This window comes from Trichosurus vulpecula, chromosome 4, assembly GCF_011100635.1.
Source record: "Trichosurus vulpecula isolate mTriVul1 chromosome 4, mTriVul1.pri, whole genome shotgun sequence".
Lineage (NCBI taxonomy): Eukaryota > Metazoa > Chordata > Mammalia > Diprotodontia > Phalangeridae > Trichosurus > Trichosurus vulpecula.
In genome coordinates this window covers 61,010,906-61,037,840 of record NC_050576.1, presented here as the reverse complement: position 1 = coordinate 61,037,840, position 26,935 = coordinate 61,010,906, and the positions used below count along the sequence as shown (strand labels likewise).

The 26,935-nt window shown below is 40.7% G+C and overlaps 2 protein-coding genes across 2 annotated transcripts in view; one reads left to right on the top strand and one right to left on the bottom strand.

Moving 5' to 3' along the window:
- Nucleotides 1-26,293, top strand: part of ADCY10 (adenylate cyclase 10) — a 142,200-nt gene extending 115,907 nt beyond the window's left edge. Inside the window, exons 24-32 of the mRNA XM_036755485.1 lie at nt 3,020-3,195; nt 8,699-8,855; nt 13,135-13,339; nt 14,508-14,604; nt 14,732-14,847; nt 16,119-16,236; nt 21,159-21,354; nt 23,023-23,211; nt 26,135-26,293. Coding sequence (XP_036611380.1) covers nt 3,020-3,195; nt 8,699-8,855; nt 13,135-13,339; nt 14,508-14,604; nt 14,732-14,847; nt 16,119-16,236; nt 21,159-21,354; nt 23,023-23,211; nt 26,135-26,293 — 1,413 coding nt within the window. The remainder of the gene's footprint in view (nt 1-3,019; nt 3,196-8,698; nt 8,856-13,134; nt 13,340-14,507; nt 14,605-14,731; nt 14,848-16,118; nt 16,237-21,158; nt 21,355-23,022; nt 23,212-26,134) is intronic.
- On the bottom strand, nt 23,864-24,940 carry LOC118848882 (transcription elongation factor A N-terminal and central domain-containing protein-like). The gene has a single exon (XM_036757925.1). It carries the CDS (start codon nt 24,938-24,940, stop codon nt 23,864-23,866), a length of 1,077 nt encoding a protein of 358 aa, XP_036613820.1.
- Nucleotides 26,294-26,935: the final 642 nt, after the last annotated feature.

Below are 26,935 nucleotides of genomic sequence, written 5' to 3'. Positions count from 1 at the left end.
TTGAAATCACTCAAAGAGCCAAATCAATTCCTTTGTGTTCTTAATCCAGCCTTACCTTTCCCTATAGCTTTTCAGTTGTAACTTCAGGAAAGGCAAAGTCACAGGGGTGGGGAACCTGTGGCCTCGAGGCCACATGTGGCCCTCTAGATCCCCCAGTGCAGATTCAAAGAGCTGCACTTGAGGACTTAGAGGACCGTATGTGGGCTCGAGGCCACAGGTTCCCCAACCCTGGAGGACAGGTCACATAAACAGGAAAATCTACTTATTGAAAAACAACGAGGACACTGTCCTTAAATAATTCAATGCTGTAAACATATTTCTATATCTTTCATATTATGAAGAATAACTAAAGTTTTTTGTATTCTTCTTATCTCAATGGGATCAACATCTCTTTCCAAAAACTCAAAAATCCTTTACTTTCAAATCTTTCATTCACACTCAATTTAAACAGACTACAACTTTCTTTAGCTTTTCTACCTACTCTCATCTCATCCCTACTTGCTCAATTTTTCCTCCTTTCTTTTTTATATTCCTCCAGTGAACTTTGATTAAAGCCCTTCAAAGCTGCATCTTTCTTTTTCCTTTTCATATTTTGATCCAACACCACTTACTTTCTTCTACTTGCTTAATTCCTCTAGTCTTTATTTCGCAATCATTCCCCATACTATCTATAGAACTTCTCTTCACTCCACTGAATTTTTCCCTTACAATTTAGCACCAGTTTTTACTACACAAAACCAAGTAGCTGCAATACTGCTGCCTTTGAGGTGCATAAAAGCTTACAAATGCATTAGCAAATGATTTTGCTAATAGTTACCTAAACAATTAAGTTCTATTATATCTTCATAGAAGAAATACAGTGGTAACACAAAACAGTTTTCCAAATTAAATTTTACTTACTTTTAAATTGCTTTGTGATTTAATTAAGCTTTTAGAAAAAAGTTAATAATCAAAAGTTCTTAAGTATCAGATAAATTTAAACTACAAAGTGCAAACCCATTTTTTCCCTCACTTTGGAACTTTACTAACACTATCCTTTGCTAACACTTCTCTTTCTCTAATCAGTTAATTTACCTTTCCCCCTTGTACAATAAATCAGTCACTCTCCAGGGAAAAAGTGATAAAACGTCTAAGCACTTTTCTCATGTAACCTTCACAGAATTTTATTCTTGTTTTTTCTTAAAACAAATTCTACAGAGTGATACCCCAAAACTTACTAAAACATTTCAGCATTTATAGAAACATTCAAACCATAATTTGGAAATTCATAGTAGAGAACTTACATTTCAGACACAAATTCACTAGACCAGAAATTCCTGCAGACTGGGGGAGAAAGATTAACCTCCTTCTTAATCTGTGATGTCAATTGTCTGTCTCCCTAACTTGACCAGTTAGGAAGGCAAAAAAAAAAAAAAAGACTTCCCTCAGAAAAAGTTATTTTTCTCTTGGCTTGATCCAGCCTCAGGAAGGAGTTAGTTTGATTTACCAAGGCACAAGAAACAGACAATATGACAAGACAGACACATAAAATCACTCACTAGTGATTTTTTTTCTTTTTATCTGCCACTGAAAGTTTTAGTCAAAAAGTCCATGAGTTAAGTCCCTGCTTGGTATTATCAACAACTGGGAGAGCTCTTTTGAAACTCCACTCTTCTTAAGAACACTTTTACATTATGCCCCTACCAAGGCAATCTTAGAAGTAGACCTTAGTCACCCCCTTCTAAATGGGAAATTTTCCCTGTTCCCAGGGCAGATTTCCCTAAGTGAATATCCATTGCCTTACTAGAGCTGGCCCCTATGGTATCCTCATCAAGGGACCACTCACCTCTGAGGAGGTCCATCTGGATATAGTTTGGGAGGATGTAGAGGTATGGAGATAGGCAGTCTTTCACAGAGGAAGTTCATTAGTAGAAATCTTAACAAAGTACCCTAAGGTGTTCCTTTGTGAAGGTCCAGCTATCACATGGAGACTCTCAGTCTCAATCCCTTCATGGTCACCATAACTATTAAAGTGGGGTGGAGGAGAGGAGGAAGGAAACTACGTTCATCCAGACAAACAATTTATTTGGCAATGCATGTGGTTGCAAAACAAACTGGGCCCAAGCCTCTCAACAGCCAAGGACCCAGAAGCTTGGTTTCTCACAGTTAATTTACAATTTGGAAGGAGTGAAAAATAGGAAATATAGGATTATAAGGATTTAGACATCTCATTTCTCATTGATGAAGGGAAGTTGGGAGACACTGAGATGTATGCTCATAGTTAGATGATAGGAGAGAGAGTAGTCTTGTGAAATCACTAAAACCAGGTGACTAACATGGAATTGAAACTTAACTTCACAAAATGGTAGATAAAGGCAAAATGAAATCAATGTTATTTTTATTTTTTTATTTTTTATTTTTAGAGGGGGAAGGCAGGGCAATTGAGGTTAAGTGACTTGCCCAAGGTCACACAGCTAGTAAGTGTGTCAAGTGTCTGAGGCTGGATTTGAATTCAGGTCCTCCTGACTCCAAGGCCAGTGCTCTACTCACTGTGCCACCTAGCTGTCCCTCAATGTTATTTTTAATGTAACTGTGTATATATGTATATATGTAAATATATATGTATACACATATGTGTGTGAGCGTGTGTGTGTGCGCACGCACACACGTATATATCCCTGGAATCACCTACTACCTGTGTCTTCTCTATTTTCTTTTAGAGGAAAACATTCAGGAAGCCAGCTATCCCTTTCAGCCAGAGCTAGAATACAGAAATATAATTTTGGAATGCTTGAGTGAACTTCATTGAGTTAAAATATGAAAAGCACTTTGTAATTTACATATACAAACATGTGTGTGTATGTGTATGTGTGTGGGGGGGGAGAGAAAAAGAAAGGGACAGAGAGAGAGAGAGAGAGAGAGAGAGAGAGAGGATAGATAGGTAGATAGATGATAGGTAGGTGGATAGGTGAAAGATAGATGTCAGCTATTATTCTTATATAGTTGCTTTTCTTGCTTTTTTTCTCTCATTGGCACATAGGTCTCCTTCAATGTGGGCCAGATGATAATTGCCAAGAAAATGATGATGAAAGCACTGAAGTTACTAAAACGTGTCTTCCCTTACAGTTGGATTTCAGTTCTCCTCCAGACCCATATTGAGAAAAACAAACATGCCTTTCACATGAATCAACAACAAAATGACATCTGTCCTCCACGGTAAGAGATAGAATTAGAACAGGGCATGTGAGGTACTCCCTACAGGATGGGACATCCCAACAATCTACTACAGAAGAACCCTATCACGCTTTTGAAGGGTGTCATCCTTTTAGGTGCCTTTTCAATATGTGCTTTCTCCAAAGTAAGCTTCCACACTGGAAAATAATGGGTGGTGTGGCTTTAGAGTGTCTTCAAGGGACCTTCAAGTAGCGTTAGGGGTACAGGAAGGCACAAGGACAGTCCTTAAAGGTTCAAAGGACCTCTGTATGTTGGTCAAATATAGTATCTTCTGAAGATTCCAAATGGTTAAAAAGAGTAGTGGCATGGGAAAAAATGTCATTAATTATTATCTTTAAAAAGTGACCAAGAGAATGTCAGTAACTAATGACACATATGCCTTTTTTCTATCTACATGAAATGTTTCTAAGGATAAACTGCACATATCAAAGATTTCCTTGATAAGAATGTTGGTAGGAAAAGGGGATCTATAGCACCTTCTGTGTACCAGGAACTGTACTAAGTGCTTTTTACAAATATTATCTCACTTAATCCTTACAACAACTCTGAGAGATAGGTGTTATGATTACCCCCAATTTATAACTGAGGAAACTGAGGCAAGCAGAAATTAAGCAATTTGTCTGGAGTCACTAAATTAAAAAGTATCTGAAGCTGAACTTGAACTCAGGTTTTCCTGACTCCAGCCCTGGTGCTCTATCTACTATGCCATAGCTGACTAATATGGAATAGGCAGGCTTTTAGAAGTGATAAGCCACAGTAAGCAACATCACACAACTGACCTAAAGGTATAGAGAACATAAAGCTCCACTGGCCTGTAGAACAAAACACCATTTTAAAGTCTCTCCTCCCAAAAGATGTCACCCATGCACTTGCAAAAAGTATATACTGTATTTCCCCATGTATAAGATGCACCTTAATTTTGGGGCCTGAAATTTGAAAAAAAAATGTATTACATAAAGTCATTGAACTCAAGTTTTATTCATCTGCTCATAGCTTTCAGGCATCTTTTGGGTAAGTCTGGTGCATGTACACATGCTTAGTCCATTCTGTTTCATGAACCTAAAGCACCAGTTGTGTCCTCCTTTGAAATCAGTAACTTCTTTTTCATCAGCAATTCTTCTTGCCTCATGCTGACCCATCTTTGTGGGCACAGGAATTCCAAATGCCCTTTGCTCTTCAATCCATATCTTCAACTCCCTCTCTAAATCAGGCCATTTTGCTGACTTGCCTCTCATGGCCTTCTTCTGCCGTGGTGTTTTCAGTAGGGTTTCTTCTTCCCATGGCCAATCTCAGATTGTTTTCTCATTTGGAGGAGGTCCAAACTTATGTTCAACAGCACAACTTCCATTCATTTTTGCAAACTGGATCACTTTTAACTTGAATTCAGCACTGTACGAAAATCTTTTCTGAGCCATTTCTGGGCACAACATGGCAAAACATAACCTAACATACTGGTAACAAATGCAAAACAATAAGCGCAAGAACAACAAGAGCAAAAAAGCAGGAAATGCAAGTAAAAAAATCCACAATGAGGAATGCAAAAACAAGCGCAAAAAAGCAGAAAATGCAAGTAAAAAAATCCACGATGATGAGTGCAAAAACAAGCGCAAAAAAGCAGAAAATGCAAGTAAAAAAATCTACAACCACTGTATAAGATGCACCCGGTCTTTAGACCCCAAATTTTTCAAAAAAGAGTGTCTTATACATGGAGAAATATGGTATGATTCATTAATATCAAGTGAAGGATAAAGGTAGAAATGTGGGCTCACCAAAGGTGGCTGGTCGCCACTATTAGGGAAGAGAGCAAGCCCAGAATCAGATAGTGAAGTCCTCCTGATGCTCCTGTTTGCCAAGGATGCTGTTTGGATAGCACCATGCCTCAGAACACCGCAGAGCCTACTCATCCATCAACTTGTGTATCTTACACAGACACTGCAAGTGAGCAATAATTTGGCCCCAGAATTGAACAGGAAGAAGAGAATAGATCAGGTTGCTTAAAGAAATTGTAAGGATCTTTTAACGACTCCAAACTTCTCCCTGAAACAAAGATCTGTCTTTTCACACCAATAGTCTTCTGGTTATATTGTATGGATGGGAGTTACAAGACACTACATTCTCTGAAAAATTGAAGTGGAGGATTGACCCAGGGTGACAGAGATCCTTGTGGTAGACATGAGCAGTCTGAAATATGTTACAATTGTAACAGAACATACACTCTGTGAAAGCCAGGAGGCTCCATCTCCTTCCAGGGATCCAGGGGAGTTACCCTCAGGGTCTGGAATGTCTCTTCTCTCGCATTGTCAGCCCAAGCCCCCACTGACTGTGTTTCCCTCGCTCCTCCATTGTTAGAGGACAGTGATTAACTCAGCAGCTAGGTGCACAGTGGATTAAGTGCTGAGCCTAGAGTCAGAAAGACTCATTTTGCTGAGTTCAAATCGGACTTTAGACATTTCCTAGCTGTGTGACTCTGGGCAAATCACTTAACCCTGTTTGCCTCAGTTTTCTCACCTATAAAATGAGCTGGAGAAGGAAAGGACAAAGTACTCCAGTATCTCTGCCAAGGAAATCCCAAATGGATTCACAAAGAGTTGGACATGACTGAAAAACAACTGAACTGTTTATTTAAACATACAATGACATAGTTACCTCAAAAATATAGCAAAAAAAAGTATACAAACTTTTCCCTAGTACTTCAGACCTATGATCTCCACTATACCACCTTGGTCTCTTAGGCAAAGTGGGTTCAAAACTTAGCTTGGTTTTTATATGGTGTCAGTCCCACCAAGTGTACATCCAAAGCCAGCATTGTTGCTGGGTGAGTCCTTCTGGGCCTGTCTCTTGAAGGTCACTCTTAAAGATCACTCATTGCTTCTTGGGGCATCTATGGTACATATGTTACATCTATGGTACAACTAAGCCTGTATTGTGACTCCTGGATTTCTGAGACTCATTCCCTCAAGCAAAGTCAGAGACTCCACTCCCTTCACTTAGAATGGAAAAGAACAAATGAAAAGACCAAGGACTAAGTTGTGTTTCTTGGGGCCACGTGGCCTCAGAGAAGGAAGAGTTTCTAAGGCTTTTTCCTTCACAGCATAGTCTTACCTTGGACATTGCAAATGAAAGAGTCACTAAATGGAGCAAAGAGAGGCAAAAAGGACATATCTGAAGCTTACAAACCTCTTTTAGTGTCTTTGAAGCCAATCAAAGAATTACCCCTCCATTTTGTGGTTTGCCAACCAGGATCAATTACAGAATATCTGCCCATGCTCCACAGTCCCTCCAAGGCATTCCCCTTCACATTATCATGAGTCTCCCAGAAACAAGCTCTCTAGCATCCTCTACATGAAGAGACTCCATCAGCTAAGAAAACCAATGGTCTCTATGCATACATCAGACCCCTATTACACAAAGAAGGGATTACTCAGGAGAAATGGTATAAGGAAAGATATACCTGAAGCAGATGTGCCAACCATGGAATGAGAATGAAGGCTAAAAACCAGGTACTTTATATCCTTCATTGGCATCCTTTCCATTTCAAGAAAACATGAGAAAGGTCCCCAGAATGTTGGGAAGAACTCCTCTGGTGAACTTGAGGAAGAGCATGGACAAGTCTATCAGAGCCAGATCAAACAGGTCACAATAGTCAATTGCTAAATTTTCAATGTAAGCATTTATGTCTTAGAAATCAGCAAATGCTATAAAACAGGACTTGGTTTATTGTTGTGTTGATCTTCTAGACTTAAGAAAGTGATGGAGAAAATGTGAATGAGGCAGAAACTTCAAACTGTGTTATGTACACATTTTCCCCCCAGAGAGCTGGTTACTAAAACATTTAGCAACATACCCCTGATGAGCCACACAGGTTGGGCAGGATGGATCTGCATCATTAGAGGAAATATTCACATCTGTGATGGGATAATGGATCCATTAGGGTGTTAGAGTACTGGAATTTTTAGCAAAGGATTAGAAAAACTTTCTCATGCTTTTCTCACAGAAAAGATGAAGAGGGGTGAACAAGATGATAATATAGTTAAATGAGGTTGAAACTGAATTGCTGGGATTCCTTTACACATACACACACAACACACACACACGCCCACATGCATGCACGCACACACACGTAGTCATTAATGATATAGTAGCAACTTGGAAGGAATCCCTAGTGGAGTACCATAGTGATCTATGCTGGGTCCTATGCTTTAAAATATAAACTTATTAGTAAACTTTTACAGAGAAGGATGGTAGAAAATTGTGAGTAATGTCACTTCATGTTTAACCTTTTTATCAATTAGTTGGGTAGAGACATAAATGGCCTGCTTATCAAATTTGCAGATGAAACAAAGCTTGTAAGGAGAGCTAACATATTGAGTGACACAGTCTGGATCCCAAAAACCTTGGTAAAAATAATACCATTTTTAGCTCACAGGCTGTACAAAAACAGGCAGTGGCCTCCAGCAATAGTATGCTGACCCCTTGGGCTAGAGCTGAAGGTTCGACATTTAATGAGTATAAAAGTGAAACCTTGAATGTGAGTTCAAAAATCGGCTTCACAAGTATGAAGTGGGGAAAATATGGCTATACAGCAGAGTCTGATAAAGATCCACTGCTTTTAGTGAATTGTAAACTCAAGATAAGCCAGTAGCATGATGTGGAAGCCAAAGAAAGTTAATCTTAGACTACAATAAGAGAAAGGCTCTGTGTGGGTGGAGGTAGGAAGTCCAGGTGTGTTCTGCCCTGGTTAGACCACATCTGTAGTTTTATATTCAGTTCTGGGAATTGATATGCTGGAGAGTGCTCAGAAGCTGGCAATCAAGATAGTCCCAAACCTCAAGATCATGTCCTATAAGCATGGGGTGCAGTAACTGGATACTTTACCTACAACAGAGGAGACTTAGAGGGATATGATAGCTGTCTTCAGATATCTGAAGAGGATTATAGTGTGGAAGACAGACGAGGTTCTCCAGGCTTTGGTTCCTTTCCTTTTGTTAAGTTGTTCCCTTCTGGATTTCTCTCTGATGCTTGGTCTAGGTTAGATGTGAAATTGTGGTGTGATCCTATGTGATCCAGGCTTCTTCCTCTTCTCCTAGAGTAGTCTGATTAATAACTGGTTATAGAACTATGAGCAATACCAGAGAAGTAGAAGAGAAGGGCCCTTACCCTTTGTGGGGAACAAGATGACACAGAATTCCTCTGGGTCTTCATCTTTAGAACAAAAGGAGTTAAACTAGTTGACCTCTCTGGTCTATTTCAACTTTAAATCCTATGAACCTAGGAAACAGTTGCTTCAAGTTAAGGCGGAATAATTGTGAGGAATTCTTTCATGACACCCAGGCTACAATTCCTTAGATAGGTTTTCCCAGAATCTCAGAGTTGAAAGTAACTTCAGAGGTCATCTTGACCCCTCTCACACCTCAAGGAGGATTCCTCTTTGTGTTATTCTGTTACTTCTCTCTTTGTATGATTTTGCTTGTCCTCTACCTAATAGGAAGCAAAAATTGGCCCAGCTTCACCAGCAAATCTCTTGCCTGGCCTTATTATGGAGGATCTACAGTTTGGATTATATTTTTCGTTACAAGTACTTTGCCCACTTAGCTGCCATGATGCAAGTGAATACTGCACTGGAAACTCAAGACAACTTCCAGGTATGCTTTGAAGACTTATAGAGAGTCTCAGAATTGCAGGAATATAAGAGATCATCTAGTCTGTTACAAATGAATGAATGAAAAATTAGGTATTAAGCACTTACTGTGTGCCAGGCATGTTACCAGCTACTAGGGATAGTCCCTACCCGCAAGCTTACATCCTTGTTTCAAATTTTTTTTCAGTTAGAAACCAGTATTTATTTTCTCTCCTTCCCACCTTCCTCCAACCCCTCCCCTCAACTGAGAAAGAAAAAAAAAAACACGTTACAACAAATACACATAGTCAAGCAAAACAAATTCCCACACTGGCCATGTCCAAAAATGTATGTCTTATTCTGTACATTCAGTCTTGTCCAGGGGTGTGAAACCTCTAGCCTCAAGGCCACATGTGGCCTTCTAGGTCCTCGGGTGAAGTCTTTTGACTGAGTCCAAGTTTTACAGAACAAATCCTTTTATTAAGGGGAACTGTTTTATGAAGTTTGGATTCAGTCAAAGGGCCACACTTGAGGACCTAGAAGGCCACATGTGGCCTCAAGGCCACAGGTTCCCCACCCCTGGTCTTATCACTTCTCTGCAGATGTTGGGCAGTGTTCTTTATCCTCATTCTTCTGGAATCATGACTGATCATTGCACTGATTAGAGTTCTTGAGTCTTTCAAAGCTATTCATCTTTACAGCGTTGTTATATATTATAGCGCCAATGCAATATTCACAGTACCTATGGCAGCTACGAACATGCCAGCATAGTTCTGAATCGCAAAATATAACAGACCCTCTCTGTGGAAGACAGAACCAAAACATTTATTCAGACACCAGAAAGCCAAGTCCATCACAGCAACAAAGAAATCTATACACATTATCAATGCAGGGGGCACCGCTTTGCCTCTGTTAGGGCCTTTCCACAATACATACTCCCTCTCCCACACATGTTAGCTGCTGCCTGTACCTGTTTCTCTCTCTCTCCAAGCTGCAACTCCCATCATCTCTCTCTCAGCTGTGCTCCACCCTTCCTGCTCCACCTGTTCAGCAAGCTGCACCCACCACAGACTCATGTAACTCAGGCTTCCGTGTGACCCAGGCAGGTTCCCATGGGCCTTTTAATGAGTAGGAAAGATCTTCCCATTTACACTACTGTAAGGACAATTTAGATTTGAAGATCTTTCCCGCCCATTAATAGGTCCATGTGACCTGCTCACATCACAAGAAGCCTAAGTCACGTGTAGCGGGAGGAGCTTGATGAGAGGAAGAAGAACGTGTGTCGCAGGATATGCTGAGAGAGCAGCCAGAGCCGGGGAAGAGCGGATGGGGTGGCTGTGCGACGAGTGGTTGTTGGTGGCAAGGCCCTGGCAGAGGGTGGGAAGGTTATGGGATAGAGTGGCTCTCTGCTGTGATATTGTGTATTGAGTTCTTTGCTGCTGTGATGGTTTTGGGACCTGGTCCTCTGGTGTCTGAATAAATGGTTTACTTGTTCTACCTTCTATGTGGAGGGTCTTTTATCTTTTGCGATACAGAACCACGTAGGCATTTTGACAATTATAATCTATTTTGTGATTATTGCCTTGCTAATACAATTACCATTACATATATATATGTATGTATGTATGTGTGTGTGTTTATATATGTACATTTATATTATATATATGTGTGTATATATGTGTATATATATGTGTGTGTGTATATAGATAGATAGATATGTATGTATAGAGAATTTTCCTGGTTCTCCTCATTTCGGTCTACATCAGTTCATATAAGTCTTGCCAGGGTTCTCTCACAATAGTATTTCATTACATTCATATACTGTAATTTGTTGGACCATTCTTCCACTGATGAACACCCCCTTAGTTTCAACCCTTTTGTTGTTGTTGCTCAATAGTTTCGGTCATGTCCAACTCTTCATGACCCATTTGAGGTTTTCTTGGCAGAGATGCTGGAGTGATTTGCCATTTCCTTCTCCAGCTCATTGGACAGATGAGGAAACTGAGGCAAATAAGGTGAAGTGACTTGCCTAGGGTCACAAAGCTAGTAAGTGTCTGAAGACAGCCTTGAACTCAGTAAGATGAGTCTTCCCGACTCCAGGCCAAGCACTCTATTTACTGAGCCACCCAGCTGCCCCTTCAATTCTCTGACGCCACAAAAAGAGCTGCTATAAATTTCTTCTGCACACGTGGGTCTTTTTTCAGGGGCATGCTAGAGCCAACTTGAACTGCCTCAAAGATCCAACTGTTGTTCTCTGTGTGAATATTTAGATCTCAGAAATAGGTAAATGCTATTAATCAGGACATGATTTACTGTCCTGTTAGTTATGTAGACTTAAGAAAGTGATTTGGAAAATGTTAATAGATGTAATTTAAAAGTATATTGTACAGAGAGTTGTTAAACATTTACCAGCTGCATGCCCCTGTACCTTTTCCTCTTTCTTTAATTTCTATGGGGTATAAATGAAGCATTTGTATTACCAGGTCAAATGTAGACACTTTTGAGGTATCATTCCAAATTGCTTTCCATAATGGCTCAACCAATTTACAACTCAACCAGTAGTGCATTAATGCATTATGACTATCTTCCCAAAGACCTTCCAGCACTTACCATTTTCCATTTTTGTCAGCTTTGCCAGTAAAATAGGACCTCAGGTTATCTTGAATTTGAAATTCCCTAATTATTAGTGATTTGGAGCAGATTTTCATATGGTTCTTAATATTATGGATTTCTTTCCTTGAAAATTGTCTGTTCATATCCTTTGACTATTTAATAATTGGGGAATTGATCCTATTTTTATATATTTGAATCAGTTCCCTAGACAGCATATCTTGGAAATAGTAACTAAAGTAATGATTAGTAACTTAAATTACTAATAACCTCTTAGTTTCCAAATCCAATGGCCTTTTCTCAATTCACATCCTTCTTGACCTCTCTGCAACCTTCAACAATGTTGATCACGATCTTCTCCTTGATACTCTCTTCTCTCTGTGTTTTCAGGATACTACTCTCTCCTGGTTTCCATCCTACCTATTTGACAGCTCCTTCTCTGGAAGTGCCTTAGGCATTTCAAACTCACCATGTCCCAAACTGGACTCATAATCTCTCTGCACCAAATCCACCCCCTTCCAAACTTCCCTTGTACTATTAAGGGCATCTCTATCCCCCCCAGTCACTCAGGTTCTTTACTTTGGTGTTATCCTTGACTCTTCCCTGTCACTCACCCCACAGCCCAATCTGATCTTATCATTTCTGCTCCACAACATCTTTCCTCTGTACCCCCATGTTTCTGTTCACACTGCTACCACGTTGGTTCAGACCCTAATCACTTGTCCGTCCCCTCCAAACTATCTTCCACTTAGCTACCAAAGTCATTTTCCTAAAGCATAGTCCCTCCTCAATAAACTCCACTGGCTTCTTGTTACCTCTAGGAAAAAATAGAAACCTCTCTGCTTGGCATTTGAAGTTCTTTATCACCTAACCTTATCCTGTCTTTCCATTCTTCTTACACATTACTCCCTTCCATGAGATCTATGGTCCATTCATACTGGCCTACTTTTGGTTTCTCAAACGTGACCGTACATCTTCCATCTAGGTGTCTTTTTTTCTGGCTACCTAGAATGCTCTCCCTTTTTACCTTGACCTGTGCTTCCTTCAAGATTCAGATAAAAATCTACCTTCTATAGGAGGTCTAGTGTGGACTCCAAGTTTCACGTGCCTTCCCTCTAAGGTGGCCTTCCATTCACTCTGTATGTGTTTTTGTTGTTGTTGTTGTCATTTTTAGTCATGTCCAACTCTTTGTGACCCCATTTGGGGTTTTCTTGGCAGAGACACTGGAGTGGTTTGCCATTTCCTTCTTCAGCTCATTTTACACATGAAGAAACTGAGGCAAACAGGGTGAAGTGACTTGCCCAGGGTCACACAGTAAGTGTCTGAGGCCAGATCTGAATTTAGGAAGATGAATCTTCCTGACTCCAGGCCCACCTAGCTGCCCCTCTGTATGCACCTATATATCTATATCTATATCTATATCTATATCTATATCTATATCTATATCTATATCTATATCTATATCCACACATATATAATATCTCTCCCATTAGAACATAAGCTCCTTTAGGGCAAGAACTGTTTTTGCTTTTTCTTTGTATCTCCAGGGCTTAGCACAGTGCCTGACACATAGTAAACATTTAATAAATAATTGCTGATTGATTGCATGTGGGAATCCAGCTTTGGATCCCCTTTCACATTTGTCCCTTTTTTCCTTCTTTCTTCCTTCCTTTCTTTCACTGATGACATTTCAGATCATTAAAGCCTACTTGGACTACTCATTGCACAGCCAACTGGCAGGTTACCAGGGATTATGGTTCAAGTATGAAGTCATGGCCTTTGAGAAAATCTTCAATGAGCCCTTAAGTAGAGAGACTGTGGCAATAATTGCTTATGTGGCAGAAAAACTGTCTTACATCAAGTATATAATGGGTCACCTAGACCTGTCCATTCAGTTAGGTAAGATTTCCTTTTCATCTCCATCTGACTGGGCAGCAAAGAACCTCCAATTCAAATCAACTCTTGTTTATTAAGGGCCTACTATGTGCAAGGTAAGAGAGGCAGCATGGTAGAGTATAGTGATTCTCAAACTATTTGGTTTCAAGGGGAAGGGGAAGGGGAAAAGTGTTTATTAAGTACCGCATTAAGTGCCAGACACTGTGCTAAGCACTTTACAAATATTATTTCATTTGTAAAGTCTCAGGACTCTTTTACACTCATAAAAATTATGTGGATCTCAAAGAGCTCTTATTTCTGGGGGTCATGACTGTGGGTCATATCTATAGAGATTTACCATATTAGAAATTAGAAATTAAAACCAATAACTTTAAAGAATTTATTTATCAATTCATTTAAAATAACAATAATAAGCCCATTACCATAAAGCCTATAAATATAAACAACATATTTTAATTAGAAATAGCTCTGTTTTCCAAAACAAAAAAGTTTTTGGTGAGAAAAATGGCATTGCTTTACATATCTTTGCCAGTCTTTTTAATATCTGGCTTAAGAGAAGACAGCTAGGTTTTCATGTCTGTTTCTGCATTCAATCTATTGCAATATGTTGTTTTGGTTGAAAGATACAAAGGAAATCCAGACTCACACAGATATGGAGTTGGAAAAGGGAGGATCATTTTAATAACATTATTAATTAAATAATAATAATGATAATTTAATTAATTTAATAATAACAAAAACATTTTGGTATTATTGTGAAAATAGTTTTGACCTTCAGAATGCCCTGAAAGGGTCTCAGGGACTCCCAGGGGTCTGTAGACCACAGTTTGGGAATGATTGGCTAAAGGGCCAGCCTCAAAGCCAAGAACTGGGTTCAAGTTCTGTTGCTGACATGTACTAACTAGCAGGATGACCCTGGGCAAGTTACATAACCAACCCTTGAAGATTATAAGTCACAGAGAAAATGCCAACTTGCATTGGTTGAGGAAGTTCACTCACCTGGGAGTTCCCTCCCAGAACCAATGAAATCACAGGTACAGTCCCTACCATTCCTATCCCTATGTGCAAGGCACTAGGGATAGAAAGACAAAAAACAGAATTTGCATTCTTTGGAGATTTAATTAGAAGGCAAAGAGTGGAGGAAGAGAGTTTCAGATTGTTTCTTCTACAGGCTTCCGAGCACATGAGATGTGGCAGTTGATCAAGGATCCCAACAGGCACTTTTCTGTCCTTCAAAGACTCACTGTAGCTCTCCTCCTGAAAAACAGGTATTTTTGTGGCAAGCCCCAGGAGAAAATGTTGTATTGGCAGGGTAGGTGCAGTGGGATGTTTCAGCTTAGACTGTGGCAAGTGGTTTTGTACTGCAGGGATGGGACATATTCTTTCCTTGCCCAGATTCCACAAAATGATTGAAGTGATGGATTGGATGTGGTCATTTGCTACCATCGAGGATCACACCATCAGCCAAGGACTTTTCTATGTCATCTGTCTAGACATCTTGCTTTATGGTGGTAAGTCTTGCTGTTGTATTCTGAAGAGGGCAACAAGATCATGCATTTCAAAAGGCTTTCTCCAAGAACTGGCTTGTTCCTGGTTTTTGTGGAGAAAAGATTAGGGTGTGAGGGAAGCTGTTACTGTTCAGTTTTTGGGTGGTGGGACTGACATCAAGAAGTTACGGTACAGAAAGTGCACGCAAGGCCAGCCTTGCCTTGAACATGAGGGACAAAGGTGTAGGGAACAAGGGAAGCAGCATCCGTCTGTATTCTATGATTTGGGAAAATCCTTGGAGAAGAAAAAAGGTATCGCTAGGAAATGTGCTAAAAAGAATTCGCACCAGGATTTCCATGGCAGATAATAGCTCAACCACAGAATTACAAAATAGGAGAGCTCAAAGGGACCTTGCATATCAGTAGGTAGACTTGGAGTCAGGAAGACCTAGGTTTGAATTCCACCCTAGATACTCACTGACTATAACTGCCCTGACCCAGGGCAAGTCCTAGGTCCTCAAGTCTGGACCTCAAGTTTCCTCATCTGTGAAATGAGGTAGTTGGACTCAATGACCTGTAAAGGCCCCTTCCTGCTCTAAATCTATGGTTCTAGTCCAACTCCTTTGTTTTAAAGCTGTGGAAACAGAGGCACCTGCCAGAGAAGTGACCTAAGGTTAAGCACCCAAGAGAACACACTAAAGCATTGTGCAATATTACCTCTCCCCACACATTGTAATAGGAGCTTTTTAGAACCCAAAGGCCTTAGTCAAAAAAAAAACCAAAAATATTCTAATGGTGGGAGTTTCAGATATCCGTAGTAGAGTGGTCAGTTAAATATTTGTGGTAGAGGATGCTTTCAATGATGCCTCACACCAATGAGACAACAATCTACAATTCCTTTATTTAAGGCTGGTCCAGGGCATACCTTAAACCAGGGTCCAATCTAGCCACTTAGCTCCCAGGGCAGTCCTACTGTACTGTGTCAGGGAGAGGAAGTTAAGTGTTGCTACCAGTTAGAGAATAGCTAGAACACGACAGGATAGAAATTGATGCGTTTCTGACTTTGGAGCAAAAGGCCTGACTCCCACAGCCCAATGTGAGTCCACAGGGCTGCCCAAGTTTCTAGACTCTTGAACAAGTGAAGAGCAGCAATCAGTGGCATGGGGCTAGCAGGTCACACTTCCCACTTCTGGTTTCAAACCATCCACCTTACCTCTTATGAAATTCCCTCAGGGTTAATTCGAAGCTAAGAAAGGGAACCCCAAGTGAAATGTTCCTTCTCCTGTCCTTCATAGGCTTTGTTTATAGGACCTTTGAGGAATGTCTGGACTTCATAAGTGACCGAGAAGATAACAGCATCATCAAATTCCACAGTGGCATGTTACTGACTCTTTACTCGGATGCAGCAATCTGGTAATGCAAAGCTCATCTATCTACTGCTCTTATTTTTCCAACACACAAACATTTATTTATGTCTACGATGGATAAAGCAATGTGCTAGTCTATAGCCAAAGATAAATGCAACCCAGTTCCTTCATTCAAGGAGTTTACAATTTTGTGGGATTGATATGAGAGGAGTGTTTTAAGATCTAATGAGAAAGAAATCACTTTCCAATGGAGAACAAGGAAGGCTCAGTCCAGGAGGTGAGGATGGGGGAAATAAAAGGTGGCACTGCAGATATAGGGAACTGTAGAAGCAGTTTCAAAAGCAAGAGAAGGAAAGACATACTCAGAGGAAAGGTGGTATTAAGGATGGACTAAATTGAATTGAACTGAACTGGCTAGAACCAGATTATGGAGGGCCTCGAAGGCCAGGCAAAAGGGTGTGGACGCTAGTAGGCCACTGAGCAGTGAAATAATGAGATTAGAGTTGTGCATCACAAAGACTCATCTAGCAGCGATGTTCAAGATGGAATGTAGAGAGCAGAGCTTATAAGCAAGGAGATGTTAGGAAGATACTTCTGGGTGGTGACATTGGGAACGGAAAGGAGGGGGCAGAAATGGGGGGGGGGAGCAGCTCGAATTGAAAGACTTTAACAATGAAATGGTTTAAGGGGAAGGAGGAGTCAAAGATAATCCTGAGTTTATGAGCATGGGGTGATTGGGTGATACAATTATCAGATATGGGAAAACTAGGAAGAAGAGAAGTAGTTTGGGGGAGGGGAAAAGATGATAAATTCAGTATCAGACAGTAATGAGCACTGTCTAAAAGAAGCAATGATGAGACCACCAGTCAGTCAAGTAGCATTAACGTGCCAGGCACTGTGTCCAGCACTGGGGATACAAAAAAAAGGGCAAAAGACTGACCCTGCTCTCTAGAGCTCACAGTCTAACTGGGAGACAACATGCAGACAACCGTGTGCAAACAAGATGGAGGATCAGCTGGAGGTCATCTCAAAGGGAAGATTGAGAAGGGCTTTATGTAGAAGGTGAGACTTCAGCTGAGGCTCGAAGGAAGCCAGCAAAGGCAGGAGGAGGGGATGAGGAGGGAAAGCATTCCAAGCTTGGGGGACGACAGTGATAAAGCCTTAAGTGAGGAGGTGGGACAGCAAGAAGTCCAGTGTCACTAGATTGCAAAGTACATGGAGGGGAGGAAGTTGGAGGAAGATTGGAAGGATAGGAAAGGGCCAGGTTAGGAAGAGCTCTGAAAGCCAAACAGAGGATTTTATATTGGATCCTGGGGGCACCAGAGAGCCGCTGGAATTGATTGACTAGGGGAGTGATCCAGTCAGATACATTTTAGGAAGGTTAATTTAACGACTGAGTGGAGAATGGATTGGAGTGGAGATAGACTTGAGGGAGGGATACCATCTAGCAGGTTTTTGCAATAGTCCAATTGTGAAGTGATGAGGGCCTGCACCAGGGTTGTGGTAATGTCATAAGAGAAAAAGGGTAGGGCATATGAGAGATATTATGAAGGTAGAAACTACAGGAAATGACCACTGATTAGATACCAAGGAGGCAGGGAGCAGTGAGAGTGAGGAGCCATGGATCATGCCTGGGTTGCAAGCCTGGGTGGGGAAGTTAGGAAGAGGGAAAAGTTTGAGAGGAAATATAATAAATTTGATTGGATATGTTGAGTTTAAGATGTCTACAAGACATCCAGTTTGAGAGATCTAAAAGGCAGTTGCAGAGGTGAGACTGGAGATTGAGAGAGAGGTAAGAGCTGAATGAGTAGATTTTGTGAATCATCTGAATAAAGATAATTGGAACTATGAGAGCTGATGAAACTGCATAGAGAGAAAAGAGAAGAGAAAGGGCCCAAGACAGAATTTTGAGGCACAGTTATCAGGCATGACATGCATAAATATCTAACAAAAAAGAGATGGGGGGTCAGAGAAGTAGGAGGAGAATCAGGAGAGAGCAGTGTCACAAAAAGCATTAGGAAGACAGAGTATTAAGAAAAAGATGATTGACAGTGTCAAAGGCTGTAGAGAGATCAAGAAGGATGAGGACAGAGAACAGGTAATTAGATTTGGCAAGAAAGAGACCACGGATGCTACAAAGCTGTTGACGTTTTCTGTGGATGTCGGTGGGTGAGCTGCTTTTTGTATCCATCTGGGTCCTCTGCGGCTCTGATCTCTCTATTGAGCTGTTCTTTGCTGGATGCCTCCACTGTGGAAGCCTTCTGCTGCTATGGACAATTAAGAGACCATTGGTAACTTTGGAGAGGGCAGTTTCAGTAGAATGATGAGGTCAGAAGCCAGATGGCAAAGAGTTAATTAAGAAGAGAGTGTGAGGAGAGGTAGTGGGGACACCTATTGGAAATGGCCTTCTCAAGGAGTTTAGCCACAAAAAGGAGAGAGATGGGATGAAAAGTAGCAGGGGTGGATCGATCAAGTGGGGATATTTTGAGGATGCAGGAGACATGGGCATATTTGTAGACAAAATGGAAGCAACAAGTGGACATGGAGTGATTGAATATTAGTGAAAGTAGGGATCACACACACACACACACATACTTGTGCATGTAGAGGGCTTTGCCTTGGCAAAGAGAAGGGCTACCTCTTCATGTGAGACAAGGTTTAAGGAGGAAATAGTGGGGAAAGACAAATAAGTGATGTGAAATGAGGGACAGGAACAAAGAGAGCTCTCTGAGAACGGCCTCAATTTTTTTCAGTGAAATGAGGTGAGGCTCTCAGCTGGAGGACAGTGGAAGAGGAAACTATAAAATGCTTAAAGAAGATAAAAATGTTTTGAAAAGCCACTATGATGAGTGGAATAGTGACTCCATTAGGCAGGTGTAAAAGAATGACCTTGCTGCAGTGAGGGCCTGGTTGAGATCATATAACATAAATTTATAGTGGATCCAGTCAGCACAGTTTCATGATTTTCTCCAGGTTTGTTCACCAGCAAATACATGCAAGCAAAGGAAGCAGATGATGGGAGCAATGCACGACTGGGATTTGGAAGAGCAAGATTTTCTTTAGGATAAGGGAGCAAGAGACTGAAGAGAAGAAGGCAGTATAGCGTTGGACTGGTTTCACCAAGGGGTCAGGATGGGAAAGGGAAGAGGGTGTAACCAGTGCAGGGGTGATGGCCTGGGAGAGACCTGAGGGATGGGAAGATTGGTGGCCATGTAAAAAATAACAACAGCAACAACATATTTCAGGGTTGAAAAGCAGAGGGAGAAGTGGAATGATAACAGATTATAATTAGATAAAGGAATTTCAGAGTAGTAACAATTGGGCTAGGAGCAGCTGAACGGGTGTAAGGCCCAACAAGACCAGCAACAAGAGGTGCTAGCACATGTTCTTTTGATTTATTTATTATTTTTTTTGGGAGGGGGGAAGGCAGGACAATTGGGGTTAAGTGATTTGCCCAAGGTCACACAGCTAGTAAGTATGTCAAGTGTCTAAGGTCATATTTGAACTCAGGTCCTCTTGACTCCAGGGCCAGATCTTTTGATCTGCTTTACTAAGGAAAGTAACTTTATGGGGTTAAAAATCTCAGTTTAATCAAACATACAAATATCATTCACTTAGTTCAGGAGGAAAAGCCAGAAACCTGAACTTCAGAGCAAATACAAACAAATTACAAACATATATTATAAACAGACCAAATACAAACCAACATCCGAGTTAGCAAAGCCAGGCAGCAGTTACAACAGCTTGCCCAGAGTCACGCACCACTCTTCCAGTGAGTGAAAGCCCCAAGGGAAAATGCCAACCTCTTGAGTTTATATATTCTGTTCAGGGTCAAAGGGCATCACAACATGCGACTTTCCCTAGGCTTTCCCTTGAGGCAAGGAGGTCATCAAAGACTCCTGATTTAATCAAAGAAAGAAAGACCAGACTTTTCAAGGGCATTTGATTAAATAAGTGCTAAAAGAGAAAACAGTAAAAGAAAGTCCCACCTTAATTACTGATACAGATGGGAGGAGTATGACCATCTGTGTGTAGTTGTGGTAGGGTGGAGGAGGTGGTCAAGGGAAATGAGTGAATTGAGGAATTAAGAGATTTGGATGTTTGAGAGAAGGATATTTGAGGGAATATCAATACGTATATTGGAGTCTACTAGTATAAGGCCAGGATTTGGGCAGGAGAGAAAGATTGTGAGCCAGGTACTGAATTTATTGAGGAAGCAAGGAGACCTGTAGACAACAGCTACCAAAATCTTGGTTGGTCAATAAATACTGATTGAATGAATAAACCTCAAACGGAGAAAGGTTACTGAATGATTGATAGTGGTAGAGAGAGAAATAGTAGTGTGGGCGAAAGAGCATTCCATGACTGGTGGGGTGAATGAAAGTGCCACCAGTGCTGATAAGAATGAGAGCCAAGAAACTAAAAAAAGGAACCTTAGAAAACACTCACTGCCTCCAGTAAGAGATGCTTTTCTTTCCAGAATTGTAACATATTCAGTTTGGGCAAGAAAGCTGGCTGCTTTGAAAGACCCAGAGATTAGATGAAGGAAAGTTAACCCAAGATCATATTCAAACATTCTGGTTAACCATGAGCCTGGAGCTTACAATCCCCTGGAGTGCAGCCCTCCAGTAGCTAGATAATGGAGTTGATGTTTTCCTTTTGTCTTCTGGGTGCCCAATTCCCCAATTCATCCTGACTCTCCTTTCCTACCCCCTTTACCATCAGCTAATCCCCCTACCTGGCAGAACCAACATGGGAAGAGGCACCATTTAAAAAATTCTCAGAATCTGCTCAAGCCAGAATTCAACTTTGAAACTGCATTCTCCCACAGTTGGTGGGCCTGGGGTGGCTTCTAGGGGCCCAGTTTTAGGAAGGCATATTTTCACTAAAACTGAATTCAGAAAAGCAACAGACCTCAAGTGTGATGTTGACTCTACCTTCCCCCTCCTCTCTCTATTGGTGGTTTAGGTTTGCTAGACTCGAGGAGTGGGAAAATTTTCAAGTATTTTTCAACAGAGCTAAAAAGCTGGTCCAGAGAAGGACTCCCTCGTTACTTTACTGCACCGGATTAAGCAGGTACATGGAATGCCAGGTACTTTGCCTCCAAAAACAAATTCAAGAGCAAATGGAGAACGTCCAGGACATTGGAGTTGAACTACTCAAGGTGACTCCTTCCTTGTATTTTGCTGAGTTTGTATTCAGGCCAGTTAGTATAACAACAGAGGACACTACTTAGATATACATAGAACATATTACTTAGATATGCAGCTAATCCTGTGAGTTATTTTTTCACTGCTCCTGAGAGTGTGGCTACCAATAAGAAAAGAACTGCCTCAAGCATGGCCATTTCGCTAGCAGAGTGTTTGGACACATACTAAATTAGAGTTATCTCCCCTAACCTTGATTCCAACCCTATCATGTTATTTTCAGCATGATTTTAAACTAACTGCTCTTCTTTCCTTTCTCATTCTGAGGCCCCCTTGGGGCAAAGAAGCCCTCTGCTCTCTCCCTCCACCCCTCTCCATCCTCCATCCCCAACCAAGAAATTCCCTCTACCCAGCTCTCCTTCACCATGACATTTGGAATCACACTTCCTTGCTCTAGTATTTCACTGGGGCTACTTGTTGTCTAGAGGCTAGGCACACTGACCTCAATGTCACCAATTCACCAGAAATTATTACAGTAAAATCACAAGTAACCCCCACCCCTAATCAGTTAACCAGATTTCTCCTGATTCCCTCCATACCTTGTAGAAGATGGAGGCAAATGATAGCAAAATCAGGGAACGAGCATGTCTGGAAATCACTACCTCTAATTCAATCTATGCGTGCCATATCACCAGTCCAATGCAATAACCATTAGTATGTTTGGAATGACAGCCCGGAAAGGAATGAATGAATCCCAAGTCTAATTACTTAATTAGCCATGTGACTATGGTCAAGTCACGTCATCTTGCTAAACCTGTTTCCTCATCTATAAAACTACATCGTGGAAAAGTACTTTGTAAGGAAATCACTTTGTAGACCTTGATGCACTGAAAAAAAAAATCTGAATTATTAAATTCACTGATACCATAGTCCAATTACTAAGGAAGCAAAGCAGAGGAATTCATTTCAGACTAATTTTCAAAAATGGTTGAAATCATTAGTTGAAATCACCATTTCAGGAATAATCTATTTCAATAATAGCTAGCATCATGATAATCAGCTTGATACAAAGGACAGTACTCAGTGGTGTTTAGATAATAGTACTGACATTAATAGTATTTTACAATAGATCCTATGTTGTCAGTATGATTATCTGTATTATTAGCTGACATTAGTGCGTAAACTCCTTGAGGGAAGGAACTGTGTATGCTTGTAGCATTTAGCACAGTACTTGACACATAATACATCCCAATTTAGTTAAATCATAAGGTCTTGGGGACCAGGATATTATTCATCCTTATAGCCTCCCTGGCACTTAGCATACTATCCTGCACATATATCTATAATAGTTTGGCTTCATTCATTAGTTTTTAAAATTCATCTCAAGGAGGATAAACACACTCTCCCAGGAAAAGGTGCTCGGTACCACTGACACCCACAGAATCATGAACTGGCTGAACTATCAATTTGTTATGATCCCATACAGTTTTTCACAAATTTAACTGTTTCTCTCTGTACTAATTTTTTTTCTACAGAAACTTTTTTGATATGAGTGAAATACACAAATCAAACCATCTTTGAATGTGTATGTCATTGTGATTCCACCGATTTAACCTGTAAATAACATAATTTTCTAGGTATAAGATTCTTTTTTCTAAACCAGATATCCGCTGTTCTTTCATTAGACTCTGGAGAATTTGGTATCTCGAAGTTTCACAGGTCCTATCTACCACCCAAGGATTTACCACCTGATGGCTTATGTATGCATACTAATGGGAGATGAGGAGAACTGTAACTTCTTCCTGAGAACAGCTTTACAACTCTGTGACAGCCATGGAAATGTACTGGAGAAAGTTTGGCTAAATATCAGCAAAGTAAATAATGGAAGCTGGGAAAGGGAAGTGGGGTTTGTTGACTCTGACCTCAAAGTTAACTTTAGATGCCTTCTGAAGATTTGGACTTTTCCAGGGGTAGTCTGGAGTCTACACCTTCTGGAAATAATAATCCCAACAATGACGAATTGGCATTTAGATAGCTCCTTATGCCATGCAAAGCGCAAAAAACATACTGTCTCATTTGATCCTTATAACAACCCTGGGAGCTAAGTGCTTTTATTATTCTTGCTTCATAGCTGAGGAAATTGAGGCTGAGAGAAATTCAATGACTTACCCAACAGCAAGTGTCTAAGGCCAGATTTGAATTCAGGTCTTCCTGACTCAAGGTCCAGTATGCTACTTACTTAATTTTAAGTTTAATTTGCATAGTGAATAGAGCACTGGCCCTGGAGTCAGGAAGACCTGAGTTCAAATACAGCCTTAGACACTTGGCACATATTAGCTGTGTGACCTTGGGCATGTCACTTAAACCCAATTGCCTGGCCCTCCCTCCTCCAAAAAAAGGGTTTAATTTAATGAGAGGCAGTGTGACATCATGAACAAGAAAGCTGGCTTTGGAGTCTGGAAGGCTGAATTTTTTTTTTATAAACAAAAATTATCTTTATTAACAATTATTAGCGTTTCATCACAATCATGTGCAAATCCACTTGCTGTGATACCACTGTTCTCCACACTCATTACAAATGACATAGGTCATCATTTCTTCATCTGGGTTTGCACTGCGAACCCAACTGGGAAGGAAAAGTGTTCCTCTGGCAATTATGGTGACCTTGCAATTAAATTTTTCACAGCGCCTACATTTTATTTTATTTGTTTGTGTGCCATCAATCACTTGAGGAAGATAATGTTCCTGTATACAAGACTCTGTGTATGAAGCCCTCAACTGCTTTAATTCATCATTTGCCATTTCCATGACTGTCATTTCAGCAAATTGTTTTGGAGATAAGGTCCCAGAAAACAAATTTTGTTGTAAATGAGGATTTTTTCGGTTCTTCAAATTTGATACTTTGCTTCTGATGCAATTTTTGTATTTTTTGAGATTTTTTGAATAAAGTGCAAAAACATACTCCTCAATTTCTCTTGCCAGTATTTGCCAACGATCAGTTTTCTGCTGGTCTGTGGCACAAGCAACTAAGGCTCCATAGAGAAGTTCTACACATTTAGCCCTTGTGGGATCTTGAGGCCAAGCTGATTTGCTGCCAGTGGATTTAGGGTCATGACTCACGAAATGTTCTTCTAAATGTTCCTTCACTAGAGCAGCACTGTTTTCTGGCACAAACATTTCAACACCTTTTGCAGTATCTTGGGATGGTGACACAGAGTTAGAATTTACTGTGTCTAATGTTTGTTCTTTACTTGGGTATGGGGAATTTTCTTCTTGAACCAGATTAACATGTTCAGTGTTTTCCTTACTATCCTCGAGATAAAAATTAGAACTGTTCACTGGCTGAAAGTAGTGACTTTTGTAAAGTGTTTTCCACTTGGAAAGTAAACACTTGGCTTTCTTTTTGAAAATCACTATAGGGCAATGTTTCAAAACTCTATATACAGCTCTTACAACATCTGTCTCTTGGAGATGCTCTATACTCTTGTGAATAGTTTCTAGTTCAGTCAGGTGATCTCCAAGATCCTGGAAATTCTTTTCTGTCAATAGCTGCTCAATAATTGAAGCTCTGGTAGCTGCTTTTTTCTTGGTAATGTCAGACATCTTTATATCTGTCCGCAGGAAGACGCGACAGTTAGGGGTTACCTCCGGCCGTGACACAGCTTCTCTTCACAAAAGCTGGAAGGCTGAATTTAAGTCCTGATTCTGCCCTGTCCTGACTGGGTAACTATGGGCAAGTCACAATGCCCCTCAATGCCCCAGGCGAGTCTAAGGCTAAGTTTCTAAGCAGGTGCTAATGATGGGCATTGGTAGAGAAAGTTCTTCCCCAGGAGCTCCCTCCACCCACGAAATCACAGGTCTGGTCAAAAAGTTAAGTAGGGTTACATACCTCCTAGGGGTAGTACATTCTTCTCCCTACTGCTAGATTGCCTCCTCACTCATGCCAGCTAGATTTCTCTTCTTCAGGGTTTTCCCACTGGGAAGGTCACAGGGGAATAAGGATTAAGACAATTTGCCCCACTTCTCTCTTCTCAATCTTCCTTCTTTCACCTAGTATGTCAATCACAGCAAACTTCAATCCTCCTGACCCTTGGAGGGGGGTGGAGATTAGAGCAGGTGGGAAGATGGTGGTACTTTGGGGTCTTACCTTTCTGTGCTCTTGAGAGCAAAGGCTATTACTCCCTTTTGCTCTGTTTATCACATGCACATCCCCTTCTGATAAAAACGAAAGGTTCCTCCTCCGCAGGAGAGGATGCTGTGGCTGGGTGCTCCTGGGGGCTGAGGAGTCCTTTTTAGGATCTCTGACCCTTGCCAGGTGGCAAACAATAAGTTGGGGATAGAAAAGGTGAAAGTCTATCCATAACCCCATGAGGCGGGTGCTATTATTATGCCAAGTTCAAATCCTGCTTCAGACACTGGCTGTGTGACTCAGTCTCCTCATCTATAAAATTGGAATAAAAATAGCACCTACCTCCTAGGGTAGTTGTGAGGATCAAATGAAACCATATTTTTAAGAACTTTAGAAATGCCTCTTGTTGTTGTTGTTGTTTTACAGATGAGCAACAGAAGCAGGGGTTGTGTCTGGCCCAGGGTCACCCAAGTAGTTAGCATCTGAAGCAAGAGCTTGAACTCAGTTCTTTCTGTCTCCAAGTCCGGCATGAATTTTAGTGGTCAATCAGTTGTCTAATCAATTCCATTGTTTTGGAAAGTCCAGGAGGTCTACATAATATTTCTAAAATAAGGACCCTTAATGAATTTGTCAGAGAACTCATTCTGAATTCCTTTCCCTTTTCTCAGAAATGGTGGTACTCTGACGAAGTATATGAGCAAGATAGCTGGCTTCACATAGTCTTGCGTCTTCCAAGGTGGAGCGAAATCCAATTTGATGAATACAAAATAAAGGCCGTTGAACAAAACAAATTCCGATTTAAAATTACTATCACAGAGAGCTACTAGCATTTTTATGAGTGACACGGAAGAACTTGGAAAGTAGGTGATTTTCATCATCCAAATCATTTCTAAGCTTCCTTTCTCAGATGCTGAATTCTCCTAGACCCTACACGCTGTTTCTGTTTCAGCATTTTTGGCTTCTCATCTTTTTGGGGATAGAGAGGGAGGATAGAGTCTATGAAGGTAGTAAGCTCCACATTTTGCCAATTTCTCTCTGAGCAGCATTTCTTTGACCCACTTCATTAAAATGTTTCTTACTTTTTGTTTTAACCTATTTATTTCAAAACCTTCTCTCTGGCTTCCCAAAAAATGCAATAAAGAATACATGGTGTTGTGTACATTTCTAGAGAAATAGGAATTAAACTAAAAGATTTGCTAATTGTTAAAATGCTAAATTACTAATATGCATATAGTATAGACTTGCAAAATAGCCATAGTTCGTTGAGGAATGTGAAAAAGATAAGTAGTCCCGTAAGAAACCTTTTTTTGTAATGGCTAATAGTTACAAAGGTGATGATAGTATTGTACCTGCCTGTATCATATGCTTCTATTTGTGGGAGTAATAAAGACTTTGAAATGGGAAAAAAAAAAAAACAAACTGGTGTTAAGCCTTGTGCCTGGAACTGGGGTGGTGGGAGGAGAGAGGAA

Excerpts from the sequence above, each read along its gene's own strand:
- LOC118848882 (XM_036757925.1), bottom strand. The coding sequence starts at position 24,940 with ATGTCTGACATTACCAAGAAAAAAGCAGCTACCAGAGCTTCAATTATT.